Source organism: Manis javanica, chromosome 11 (assembly GCF_040802235.1).
Source record: "Manis javanica isolate MJ-LG chromosome 11, MJ_LKY, whole genome shotgun sequence".
Classification (NCBI taxonomy): domain Eukaryota; kingdom Metazoa; phylum Chordata; class Mammalia; order Pholidota; family Manidae; genus Manis; species Manis javanica.
In genome coordinates this window covers 28431810-28444255 of record NC_133166.1, presented here as the reverse complement: position 1 = coordinate 28444255, position 12446 = coordinate 28431810, and the positions used below count along the sequence as shown (strand labels likewise).

General features: G+C 44.6%; 1 protein-coding gene across 6 annotated transcripts in view; it reads right to left on the bottom strand.

Annotated features, from left to right (window-relative positions):
* Positions 1-6963, bottom strand: part of SYT9 (synaptotagmin 9) — a 211533-nt gene extending 204570 nt beyond the window's left edge. For 3 of the 6 annotated variants that reach the window (XM_073216112.1, XM_037026352.2, XM_073216111.1), the window contains exon 1: positions 6320-6960. In XM_073216112.1, coding sequence (XP_073072213.1) covers positions 6320-6464 — 145 coding nt within the window. In that variant the 5' untranslated portion in view covers positions 6465-6960. Of the gene's footprint in view, positions 1-6319 lie in introns of all 6 variants that reach the window. The other 3 variants (XR_005063423.2, XR_012122600.1, XM_037026353.2) reach the window with 2 other exon arrangements.
* Between the last annotated feature and the right edge of the window lie 5483 nt (positions 6964-12446).

The window sequence follows — 12446 nt, the reverse complement described above, 5'->3', positions numbered from 1 at the left end:
TAGAGGACACATGGGCAGATGATACCATTACCACCAAAATCCATTTACTGAGCTCTTGCTCCAGACACTGTGTTGCAACAGTCTTCTGCTCCCATTTTACAGATGAATAAAGTGTAGAGTTGGGTATTTTGCTCAAGGTCACAAAGCTAATTAGAGCAGGATCTGATTCTGACTCCAAAGCTCTTGCTTTATTCCACTTTGTCATCTTGATTTCCTGGGTTAATTTTTTTCTTTTTTCTTTAGATGCAGTTTAACCAATGTTGATATAAAAGTTTTTGTATGATAAAATACACAGACAAGGACATACAACAACCTCAAGAAGATGTGCAAAACTTAGTCAATGGGATTTGCTTTGGTTTAAACCCACTCCTAGAGCTGACCCAATGAAACACTTGAAAGGGTCGTGATGCACATTTATGGCTTAAGCTGTTATTTCATTTAGAAAACAGAAATATACACCCCATACCTGTCCTTTGAAAAGGGAGACTGCTTTTCCACTTGATCCTCTGGCTAAGCATCTCCCCTTCCTCGACACACTTCAGCACAGGAACTTGTTCCTTCAAGTCAGTCAGTTAAGAAGCACTTACAAATTTTTTAAGTCAGACTCATGGGAAAGCACACATGGACACACAAACACAAAAGTGCCTGTATACTTTTACAGTGAAAGCAATGCCTCTGCTCTCTATACAATAGGGTGATTTTCCTTAGGTGGCAGCTTAATTTTTCCTTGAGAGTTTAGCCTACATCAAAAAGTTTCTGCTTTTGATTGTTTATTCTGAAAGAGGCAGTTGGCCACAGGGCTGCCAGTGATGCCTTTACCATAATTTGCTTTTGTTTCTCCCTCTTGATAATTGCCTCATGACTAAACCACTCACTGGTCCACGTAGAGGAATCCCACAGAGATGAAAGCATGCTTGTTTAAATCAAATATTTATGAAGAAGCCCTAAAATGTCACTGAAGCAAATGCAAATTAGATTTCCACATACTGTGCATCCAACATGCCACTCATTCTTTAGAAGATTCTCTATTTCCTGATTGCAATTAACATTAATTTTTAAAAATTAATCCCATTGTGCATAATCACACCAACATCTACTCAGACAGAAATCCAGTGTTTTCAGGTTGATTCTCTTTGAAAATTTGAATTAAGGCTAGTATTTAATCTTGATAACGGTTTTAGAGATTTTTTCCTGAGAAGCTATACTTAATTATTGTTTTAGATGTACATCTTCTAATAACTGATCTCACTCTAATCCAATACAAAGTGACATTAGTGAAGGTTCCACATTTTGGCTTTTTAATGAAATAGTATTTGGATACAACTTTCTCAATTCATTCTTTCTTTTTCCCCAGGTTGAGTGAACATAATAGATTCTCATATTTTTAAAGCACCTTCAAAATAAAATTTGGGGGTAATATTGTCAAAAAAAAAGTTAAGGATCAGTTGATCCGAGTAGTAACTCTACAAGGATAACAGTCAAGGCCCCTGATTTGACTTTGATCCCATCTCTCCTAATTTTGAAAGAATGAAATGTGAGCTAAGAAGAGTAAGGAGGATTCATTCTTCACCTGATGGTCTTAACAGTTTGTCCTCCACCTGGAGCACTTTAGAATCAACCGAGGAACTAAATATCTTGATACTAGGTCCCATGCCAAGATTCAGATTTAATTCATCCAGGATAAAGCTCAGTCTTTGGTAGCTTTTTGTTTGTTTTATTTTCTGTGTTTGCTCATTTGTTAGAGCTCCCTAGATGTTTTTAGTGTGCAGCCAAGGTTGAAAACAACTAGTCTAGAAAAAGTGTTTCCTGAAGAGGGTTAATGTCCACCTGGGAAGAGGAGGCATTAATGACATGTCACAAGGCTCTGCTTCACACCCTGACTCAATGAACATTTTCTAGTTCACCAGAAAATGAAGGAAAATCTCTAGAAATACAAAGCTGGAATGTCAATGAAAAAAACTGTCTCCTGAGTAAAAGAAATTCATAACCAAAATACTGAGCTGACTCTTCATAACTGCATAGAATTTAGCTTACACTTAAGAGATTAAATCCATTATAGAAGTTAGAATAGAGAAAGTAGGTCTAAAGGGGACTCTTATGAAAAATATCTAGGCAATTTTCATTGACAATGACTCTTAGATTCTTAGCATATACGATGTTTATCTAAGAAGATACTTTGACTTATGTGCATGGACCTTGGGCTAGTTAAGCTCTCTGGGTGAATACCAATCTCTCTCAGCCATGCTTCTCTAACTTTAGTGTGCCTATAAATCATGTGAGAATCCTGTTAATAAATTCATATGCAGTAGGTCTGGGGCGGGGCCTGGGAGTCTGCATTTCTAATAAGTTTCCAGTAGTGACTGATGTTGCTAGTCTACAGACAAACACTGAGCAGCAAAATCTTAAAAGACATGAGGATTAAATGAATTGACCTACATAAAATGCTTGGCAGAGACATGGCTGGCACCCTACAGAAGAAAAAACTTACTATAAAAGAATAAAACATGGTTAAAAGCTAGAAATCACATGATCTAATCCTCCTTTTCTCCCCAGATGTGGAAATAACAGGTTGAGAAAAGCTAAAATCACTACCTCCTAGTAGCCAAAGGTGTGTAGTGAAGACACTAATTCTTTTTGACTGCAAAACATACAATCAAGACTAATGAGTGGAAGTTAAACAGAGCCTTTTCTGACATACATACTGTTAAAACCTTTTAACAATAAATGCTGTTCTACAGCCAACTGGCCCTCTTGAGGAAAGAGAGTGAAGTTTTTCCATTTCAAACTATGAACATAGGCCAGCTGAGATTTCAGGTCACTGTTGAACCAAGAGACATCACACACTTAAAATGTACAAAAAAAATTTTTTTTAAACAAAACAGAAACTTATTATCCTCCCATTCCAACTCTGTGCATCCTGAAGTCTCCCCTATGAAGTAAATGGAGTTGCTTAGGTCAAAATCCTTGGAGTCATCTTTAACTTATCTCACCCCTCACATCCATTCTATCAACAAATCTTAGTGCTGTATCTTTAAACTGTGTCCAGAATCCAATTAGTTCTCACCACCTCCTATCCAACTACCCTCACCACCTCCTATCCAACTACCCTGGCCAAGCCATTACCCCCTCTATCAGGATTCCTTAATAGCCTTTTAGCAAGTTCCTCTGTCTTCTCCCCTGATCTTCAACAGCATTTTCTCAGCACATCAGCTAGTGTTGCCACTTCTCTGCTCCACCCCTTCTGATTCAAAGTGAAAACCCAAGTCCCTATAATGGTTAGTGAGGCCTTACACCACTGTCCCCCTCCACCCCTGACCATATTTCTTGTCAATCTCTTGAACAGTCTGCTCCAGCCACCCTTGAACTCACTGTTCCTTGAATCACATCAAGGACCTCCAATTTCAAGACCTTAGCACTTGCTCTTTCCTCTGCCATGAAGGCTATTCTCTGAGATTCACAAGTTTATGTCTGACATCATCAATATATGAAACAACATAAAGACACCTAACAGAAGGATTCTAATTGCTCTCTGTGGAGAAAAGTACTCACATTCAGCTGAAAGATCAGTACTTAATTTTCCATAGTCGGTATAGATGACGGACTGAGTCATCCCAGTTCCAACTGTGACTTAGCTTCATTTTTTAAAAGCACACTTTCATCAAATCCTCTATTAACACCAAGTGAGGAAAGACCAGGAGCCGCACTCCCACATCAGAGCGCGGTGCCTACCTGCACAGGGCGCGACCCTCCTGGCACCTGCTGCTGTGACTTATGCTTCTCCCACCTCTGAAAAATGAACAAACGTCCTAAATGCGATGACACTCTGCTGTCCACAGGGCATTTTATCTGGTTTCTCCCTTAAAGCCAAATTTCCTCAGCTGCGTTTGAGAAAACCTAGTTTCCCCGGGTAGCCCTGAGTGAGCAGCAGACAGAGAAAGCAGAGCATGGCATTTCAGGCGGGTTCCTTTATAGAACGGAAGTCACCCATTTACAGAGACAACTCTCGAGGTGCCCATAGGCCAGGGCCGCTGTGCCTGGTGGTTCTGGTTTGAACTACACAACAGCAGGGACACCATTCCCAGCGCTCTGCAGTGCAGCTACTCCAGCCACTCAGCTTCTAGGCTCAGAAATTGAAGCCACTTTTGGCTTGGGCGATCAAACAGCTTTAGCGGGATGGAGATAAATGCATCTGATGTCAGAATTAATGTAGGCATGAAGAGAAGGAGGGAAGTAAAGAGAGATTCTGGCCTGAGCTGAAGTGCCCTGGAAAAGAGGGTGCACTATGGACAGCGGATTTAGCATCAGCTCCTCTCACCCTGCACTCAGTCCCCACTCCTGCCTCAGGAGCAAGCTACTTCCCAACCTAAAGCAAAGATCTAGGGGCACAGGGCTACCTCAAAACTGCTGTGACCTAGTTTAAGAAAAGCAGAGCAGGGCTTCCAGGAACTCAAAGAGTAGCAAGGCATTGATCTTATCTGTGGCTATCTCTCAGCCAAGAAGTCACACTTCCTTCTTGTAAGGAGTCTTCTGCGATTCTTTCTTGGGGCTGCCCAGTGCAGGTAGGGGCTGAGGAAAACCTAAGAACACGGAATCCAGTTTGTGAATTAAAAGGAGCAGAGGCATCAAATGAGCCGAAAAGACATGGGAGTGTTAAACATGAAACTCAGCAAGAGGCCTCGTTCCTCCTCTCTTATAAAGCCAAAGAGGACTATGCGGCCTAACAATGGGAACCCCCAGCACAGTCCCAGGCAAGGAAGGGGGCGTCTCAGCACTAACCCTTGCACTGAGTGAAGCACGCACACTAAGTAATTTTCTTGTTCCTGCTGCTTAAGGACAGAACTTTCCCCACTTAGGTCATCACTTAGAACACCATCCCAGGCCCCCAGTTGGTGAAATGAGCTGCTCTCATCAAATGTGTGGTCTGTGCTGCACATCACATCGTGCAACAGCCTCACGAAGCCTGGACATTAAATGTCAAGGGAAATGATTTGGGATCAGCAGTATTTCTTGACATAATTCTCCACTTTGAAGTAACCCATTAGTGATCATCCAATAAAGTTAATGAATGTAACCACAGGCAACAGGAAACAATAATCGTCCTTTTTCAACAAAAAAGAACACTTTGAGTAGGGAAATCTGATTTAAAGTTTTAACAGATGACTTCTCTTCATCCCAAAGATCCATTTTGATATACTACCAAGGAAATGCTATTTAAGTCAAGCTCAGTGCATCTCTTTATGAATAAAATAATTCTCTAATTTATCCTCTGGGTAAACGGATTTTTATAGAGTGGATTACCTTAAAATGAAGTAAATTTGTACTGGAAAATGCGCACAGCAGTAGCTCATTTCCAATATTTAGGCACAGGAACATCAGGGGAAAGGCCATTTTCTTATCCCATCTTTAATAACCCAGCCACAATATGCCTTTTGCTTCAGTACTTAGGTTGAAAGAATATTCGAGAGAATTTCTCCAGGTGAGAAGAATCTCACAGAAACATTTGGAAGGAATGTGTCTTCCAGTAGCCAGCAGTGGACAAGAATATGTGGGGGACTCAGGGCCTTTAGGGAAAGCAAATGGCTCCACTAAAACTCGCCCCTCCAATCTTAATTGGTTAAATGCTAGAATAAATGAACTTTCCAAAGTTAGGAGCTCCGCAGCTTTCACTAGGGTTAACTGCGGGTGCACAAGCAGTGGCCAGAGAACCCACTGATCCCGGGGTGCCCGGTGGCAGCAGGTGATCCAGCCGGGCGCCCAGGCCCAGGCCGCCTCCACACCAAACTACCGGCAGGAAGGGGGTTCAGGCCCGGGCTGCTCAGGATCCGATGCTCCCTGTCCCGGGCCCAACGCCAGATCCCACCGCGCCCTCTCACCCCAGACCAAAGAAGACAAATAGGCGCTCCGGAGCAGGTTGAGGCGCGCCAGTGGGATTTAACCGCAGCGCCGGGCCGTCCCCAACTCCCAACTTCCCAGAGTTTCCTCCGGCCTCGTGCCCCTCCCGCGGCTGGTGCCCACGAAGTGGAGCGCGGAGCTCGGAGCCGCCCCCAGGAGCCCCGGCGTTGCGAGCGCAGGTGGCGGGCGTGGTCCCTCCAGCGCTGCTCTAGCCCAGCCGGACTCGGCCTCCGCGCAGGAGCCTCTGCGGGGTCCCCGCCCGGTGCCAGCATCAGGCCACAGCGCGCTCGCCCCTGGTCCCCTCTTCCAGCTCGGTGGTCACCCCCTCCTGCCAGTCCGCATCGCTCTTCCGCCTCAGGCCCCGGTGCGGCCCCAACTCCCAGCCCAGGGCCCTCCGGTCGCGCCCGGCAGCGGCGGCCGCACTCACCTGGGTCGCGGAGCCGGGGTCTGGCGCGGTCCCGCAGGTGGTAGATGAAATCCTGGCAGCTGTCGTGCTCCAGGGCCCCACGAGCACAGAGCTCGGCCAGCAGCTGCAGCGCCTGGTGACAGAGCGCGTCCCTGGCCCCGGGCATCGCCCCCCCGCATCCTCGGACCGCGCCGGGCAGGCGGGCGCAGGAGACAACCCTCCGCCTGCCAGCTCAGAGCCGCCGCCTCCGGGCCGTCCGCGCTCGCCGCCCGGGACCCGCCGACAAACAGCCTGAGCCCCAGCCCCAGCCGGCCCGGCCTCCCACCGGTTGCATGCAGCTCCTCGCCAGCCGGGCGCTCGGGCTTTCTCTCTCTCCCGCCCGGCCCGTCCGTCCCTCCCCCGGCACGGAGGAGAGGCGGCGCCGCACAGCCCGGCGCGCCTCTCCGCGCGCTCCGCCCGCCACTCGCGGCCGCTGGGGGGCGGGGCCGGGTCAGGGTGCGCGCCGCGGGGTGGGCTGTCGGCGACCCCGCTAGGGCCCCTGTGGAGGACCCGGGACGCTCACCCGCTCCGAGGGAGGCGCGGGGCTCTGCTCCGGACCTCGAGCTCCGAGCAACCGCGCCGGGGCTTAGAGAGGGTGACGAGGTGTGCGCTCCGGGCATTCTCGCCACCCCACCGCTCGGTCCTGGTGCAAACCGCCCCTCGCCGCGTCTGTCCCAAGCACGTTCTTGGGTGCGTTGCGCAAAAGATGCAACCTGGACCACGCCTGCCAGGTCTAGAGAACCGAGTCTCGTCTTCGAAATTGAAAAGCGCCTCCTGGGCAGAAACCAAGGGCCTAAGGGTGCTAGACGCCCAATTGCGGCTTTGGGGCCAAGATTCGTCAAAGAAAGATTTCCCAAGTGCAGGACGTTTTCGACCACGGTGGTGATTTGGAGAAGGTGGCGGCTCTCTGATCAGAGCTAGTCAAACAAATCGCTTCTGAGAAGGGCGCTGGAATTTACCTGGAACTTCGTAAATCCTGGCTGGTTTTCTAAGCAACGGATTAGAAATCTGAGCGTTGCCAAACATGTCTCTAGCACCCCCCAAGGAAGAGTAGCACAGAATCTCGGTATACAGAGTATCACCTCTCCTACACCCACCTCTTCAGCCTTTCAGGCAGTAAGTCCAGAAATAACCACAGAGTAGTGAGCTCTTTTGTGTGTGTGCCAGGCGCTGTGTCACAAACCTTTTAGATATATAATTTCATTTAATTCCCTTGATACCCCAACAAGGTATGACTTATTCCCATTTTACCAATGAAAAACCTGAGACTGAAAAGTGTCACCTGCCCAAGCTGATACACTGGGAGGCAGGGTAAACTTGACTTTTTTTTTCTTTTACATATAATATGAGGGTTCCGGCCCCACTGTAAAACAGAATAAAATCTCAAAAACTGGCACTCTGAGCCATAAGGTTATGCAGTTCCTAGGGATATGGCATAGCAAATCATACTGCACAGAAGGCAATTCAGTTTGCCATAGGGTGATCACCCAACAGACAAGCTTTGAAATCCTGCTGTGAATGGTGCTAGGACCTCAAGGACCTTCTATTAGAATAGCAGAGGAAATGAGCTGTGAAAGCAAAGATAACTCCAGAGAGTTGTGAAGAGACAAAAGTTGACTCTGCCCTAGGAAAGTGAGGAGGGAGAAGCAACCAGCTGAGAGGAGACCTGCGGAGGAGAGCAGAAGCTGGTTCCTGAATGGAGGGAAAGGCCATGTGACCATGGTGGGGCACCAGAGAGAAGTGTGAGGCTAGGTTGGTGTGGCAGGGGTGGGGAGGAGCCTGCATTAAGGCCTGCAGAAACATAACACTGATGTGCCTAGTCAAGAGAGGATCTGAAAGCGGTAAGTTCACTTAAGAAATTACTTTGATAAGCCAGGCAGGATATGACGAGGGCCTAGATCAGGCTAAAGGCATTGATTGACTGCCAGGAACATTCAAATTTGAAAAAAAAATTCATGTATTGACCATATCACAACCAATGGAAAGAGGGGGAAAAAAAAAAGGACACAGATGTTTCAAAACGAACCTGGGTCATATGCAGTAAGACTCAGATGATGTTTAGAATTGCAAGCCTAGAGTTTAGGAGACAAGGGACACAGACAATCATCACAGAAAGGAAGAAACTGAGTTGTCACACTGGATGAGTTAGTTCCTGCAGGAAAGAAGACCGGAAAAACAGGAGAGAGCTTTGCCATTTAAAATGTAGTGTAAAGGAGGCAACAATCAGAGGAGAAGAAATTGGACAGAGGAGAGGCATGGGGCTGGAGGAGAAGTGTTTGATGGAAGAGTGATTAATAGTATCCACTGTCAACAGTACTTAAAAAGGAAAAAACGAAGACATGCCCTTTGGAAGCGGCAGGCAGGAAGACATTCATGATTTAAAGAGAACAGTTACTGTGCAGTCAACCTTGTGGAAGTTACTTAAGATTTCTGTGCCTTAGGGTTTCTCATCAGTAATACTGATATGTGCATCATTGGGTTGTTATAAAGATTACATAAAGTACTTGGAATAGTGCTGCCACACAGTATGGGCTCAATCAGTATATGTTTTTGTTATTGCTGCCGTGTTTCTACTACAATGTATTAGGTGCTAAACACACACTCTTAATTTTTTACTCACAACATCCCAAAGCGATGGATACTATTATTTCCTATTTTACAGGTGAAGAAAAGCAGGTGGTTAAATAATTTTCCCAAGGACAAATTGGTAGATAGTTTCCAAAAACGGCCACAACCATCTCTCCCATTTCACACATCCTTTTTCAATGTGACTTTACCACTCTTTTCACCACAAAGTCAAGTCTATTCCCCTTTTCCCTAAATCCAGGCTAGCCCTGTAACTTACTTGAACTAACTGAATGTGTGAAAGTGATTATGATATCAGAAAGAATGTGGAGAAAGGGAACCCTTGTACACAGTGGGAATATAAACTGGTACAGCCACTATTGAAAACAGTATGAAGGTTTCTCAAAAAAAAAAAAAAGAACCACCATATGACCTAGCAATTCCACTTCTGGGTATAAATTCAAAGGAAATGAAATCACTATCTCGAAGAGACATCTGCACTTAACAGCCAAGACATGGAAACAACTTAAATGTCCACTGATGGATGAATGGATAAAGAAAATGTGGTATACATATACATACATATATATATACACATAGACACACACACACATACAAGTGGCATATTATTCGGCCTTAAAAAGAAGGCAATCCTGCTAATTTGAACTACATGGATAAACTTGGAGGGCTTTACTGTAAGTGAAATAAGCCAGACAGACTAAAAAAGACAAATACTGTATGGAATCACTTACAATAGGAATCTTAAAAAAAGAGAGAAAGCTGAGTAGAATGATGGTTGCCAGGGGCTGGGGGTTAGTGAAATGGGGAGCTATAGGTGCAAACTCTCAGTTTTAAGGCTTTAATGTACAGCATAGTGACTATAGTTAATACGTCATTGTGTCCTTGAAACTGGCTGAGTAGATCTTAAATAGTCTCACCACACACACCAAAAAGCTTTTTAGAAACTTTTCTTAAAAAGTTTAAAAGGTGATGGATGTGTTAATTAACTTGATCTTGGTAATCATTCCACATTGCACATGCATATCAAATCATCCTGTTGTACACTTTGAACATATACAGTTTTGTCAATTATTCCTCAATAAAGCTGGAAAAATAATAAAGAAAATCCTGACTTCGTTCATGCTGCTCCTGACCATATCCTCACTCCAGTTCCCAAGACTCAGGTTCTGTTCTTGGGAAGTGGTTTTGGATTCTTAACAGTGACTTTCCTATTAACTGGCAGGTTGTTTGATTCAGTTCCTTGCCAGATAATTGCTTTAAAGGAAAAATATTCGACTGGCAAGACTTGTTTGTAGTGAGCCAGTGATTAGCTCTCCTGTGAAATACTCCTGACTTCGTGCTTAATTATCCCAAACTGGTTTCATCCTCACAGCTGCTTTGGAGCCTGCAATATAACTGACCTGGACCAGGAGACGAGCTCAACTTCTGTGACAAGTACTCTCTCATCTTTTTCCATCTCCTTTTACGTAAGCTTGGTCCTTCCCTGTTTGGAGTAAAGTTTTCTTGAGAGATGAAATGGAAGGAAATTTTGAACTGGGTAGCTCCACTGTGCCCCCTGTCTGTTACCACTGCACCAAGTAGCAGGTTCTGAAATGTTCAGAATCTTCATTCCTCCTTCTGGGACAGTGTGGGCTCCTTCTCAGTTTTAAAATTGCCAATTACAGAGGTATTACTCCAATTCTTTGACTTTAAGGAAAGTAGAGGTTTATTAGCTTTGGTATTTAAAAGATACACCCATAAAAGGAGTATACTGAAAGGAACAGAAGGCAATGTTCCGGGTCAGAGGGCCTGGCACTCCTCAGCTGTCTTTTCTTAGCAGACACTCGTGGCTCTGCATTTGTTCATCTTTTCATAATGAGGCCAAAGGAGAGAGCAAAGGTCAGATATCTGCTAATGGAAAAACCTAGACCTAAGTGCTCTCTGCCACCAAGTAACTTAAAAAAAATACCTTCATCCATAGAGCTGCCTTTCATAGTGGCTGATGTCCCTCACCCTGGACAGGTGTGGGAAACTGCAGGAGTCACTCTGGATGCTGGGATAACAGAGGAGGAGGATGAAATCCCAAACTGGCTAGACTGTGTCACACTGGTTGTGAAATATCCAACTGGCTAAAGAGATGCTAGAAGAAAAGATCCTAAATAACTAACACCTTTCCTCATCTTCCCCAGTAGGCTTCCCTCCATCCACAGTGCTGAAAATGGATCTGTAGCAGGCTGACCTACACTCAGATGCCAGCTTTTGAAGATAAGTGGCAAATGTTCATGTTTATGGGTGAGACTATGGATATTTAAGCACATAAAGAAGAGTTTCAACAAGCCATTTCTTGATCATTTGCTTAGAAATAAATAGCATGGACAAAAATCTTTGATTTCACACATACACACACATGCCAGCACATGCATGTGCAGTTTGGGAGGGGAAAATATCTGTGGCCTCTCTAGCCTTATTCAGAATACCACGAGGAGACCATGCTTTTCTCTGCCCTCCATCTGTCCGAAGAACCAGTCTTCAGGTTATCTGCTGAAGAGCTTCATACTCAATCACATTTAATTAACTAATAAATTAATCAAATATCGATTGAGTGCTCACTAAATGCAAGTTTTTTTTGATACATCTTCTGGGTTGAATATTACATTTCCAAAATTAAGCCTTTTTTTTCTTCCTAAATCTTACATTTATTATTCAAAATTTTTATCCTCTTAGTATTGCTGGTACTTTGAATTATTCCTACTGCAAATTTTCTTGACTTTTTCCCACTTCTAACCTACTTGCTTCTAATTTTCTTCTTTCTCATTTATTTTGCATTCATCCATTTTATGCAAAGCTTTTTTTAGGAAACAAAGTAGAATCTGGAATCCTAGAGGTCTATTTCAAAGTTATTACTATAATTATTATATTCCTATTATTTTTACTACATAGTTTTTTGAGCTCATGTGCCAGACACTCTAAATTATGTTCTGAATATATTAACTCATATAGTCTCCATAACAGCCTTATGAGGAAAAGGTATTGTTATTAATTGTCTCTACTTTTCAAATGAGGAAACATAAGCATAGAAATGAGGTAGCCTGCCTGAGGTCACACAGCTAGACAGTGGTCGTGATGGGCTATGTGACCTCTGAGCCCTGCCTTTAATACTGCTTTCCTCTGCCAGCGGGTACAGCGGGTCTAGGTGAGAGCACAGAATCCATATCCTGAAACTGACCAAGCCCAGGTAGCCCAAACAGCAGGACTGGCATTGTGCCTTCACCACCTCGGGTGGCTGCAACCAGACCTCCCCCTTGATTGTGTTCCTGCATGTGAGAATGAGCAGGGCCTGACCAAGGTATGTTTATGTCCTGGGGGGTCTTTTCAGATTGGCCTAAGTGTCCATTTATAGCTGACATTTACTGAGCAATGTCTCTGTACCACTTACTGTGTGCTGACTTTATGTGCTTGGTTTAATTAAGTCGTGAATAAAAGCACTTGAAATACATACTGTTATTATCCTGACATTAGAGGTGGGAAACACTGAAACTTAGAC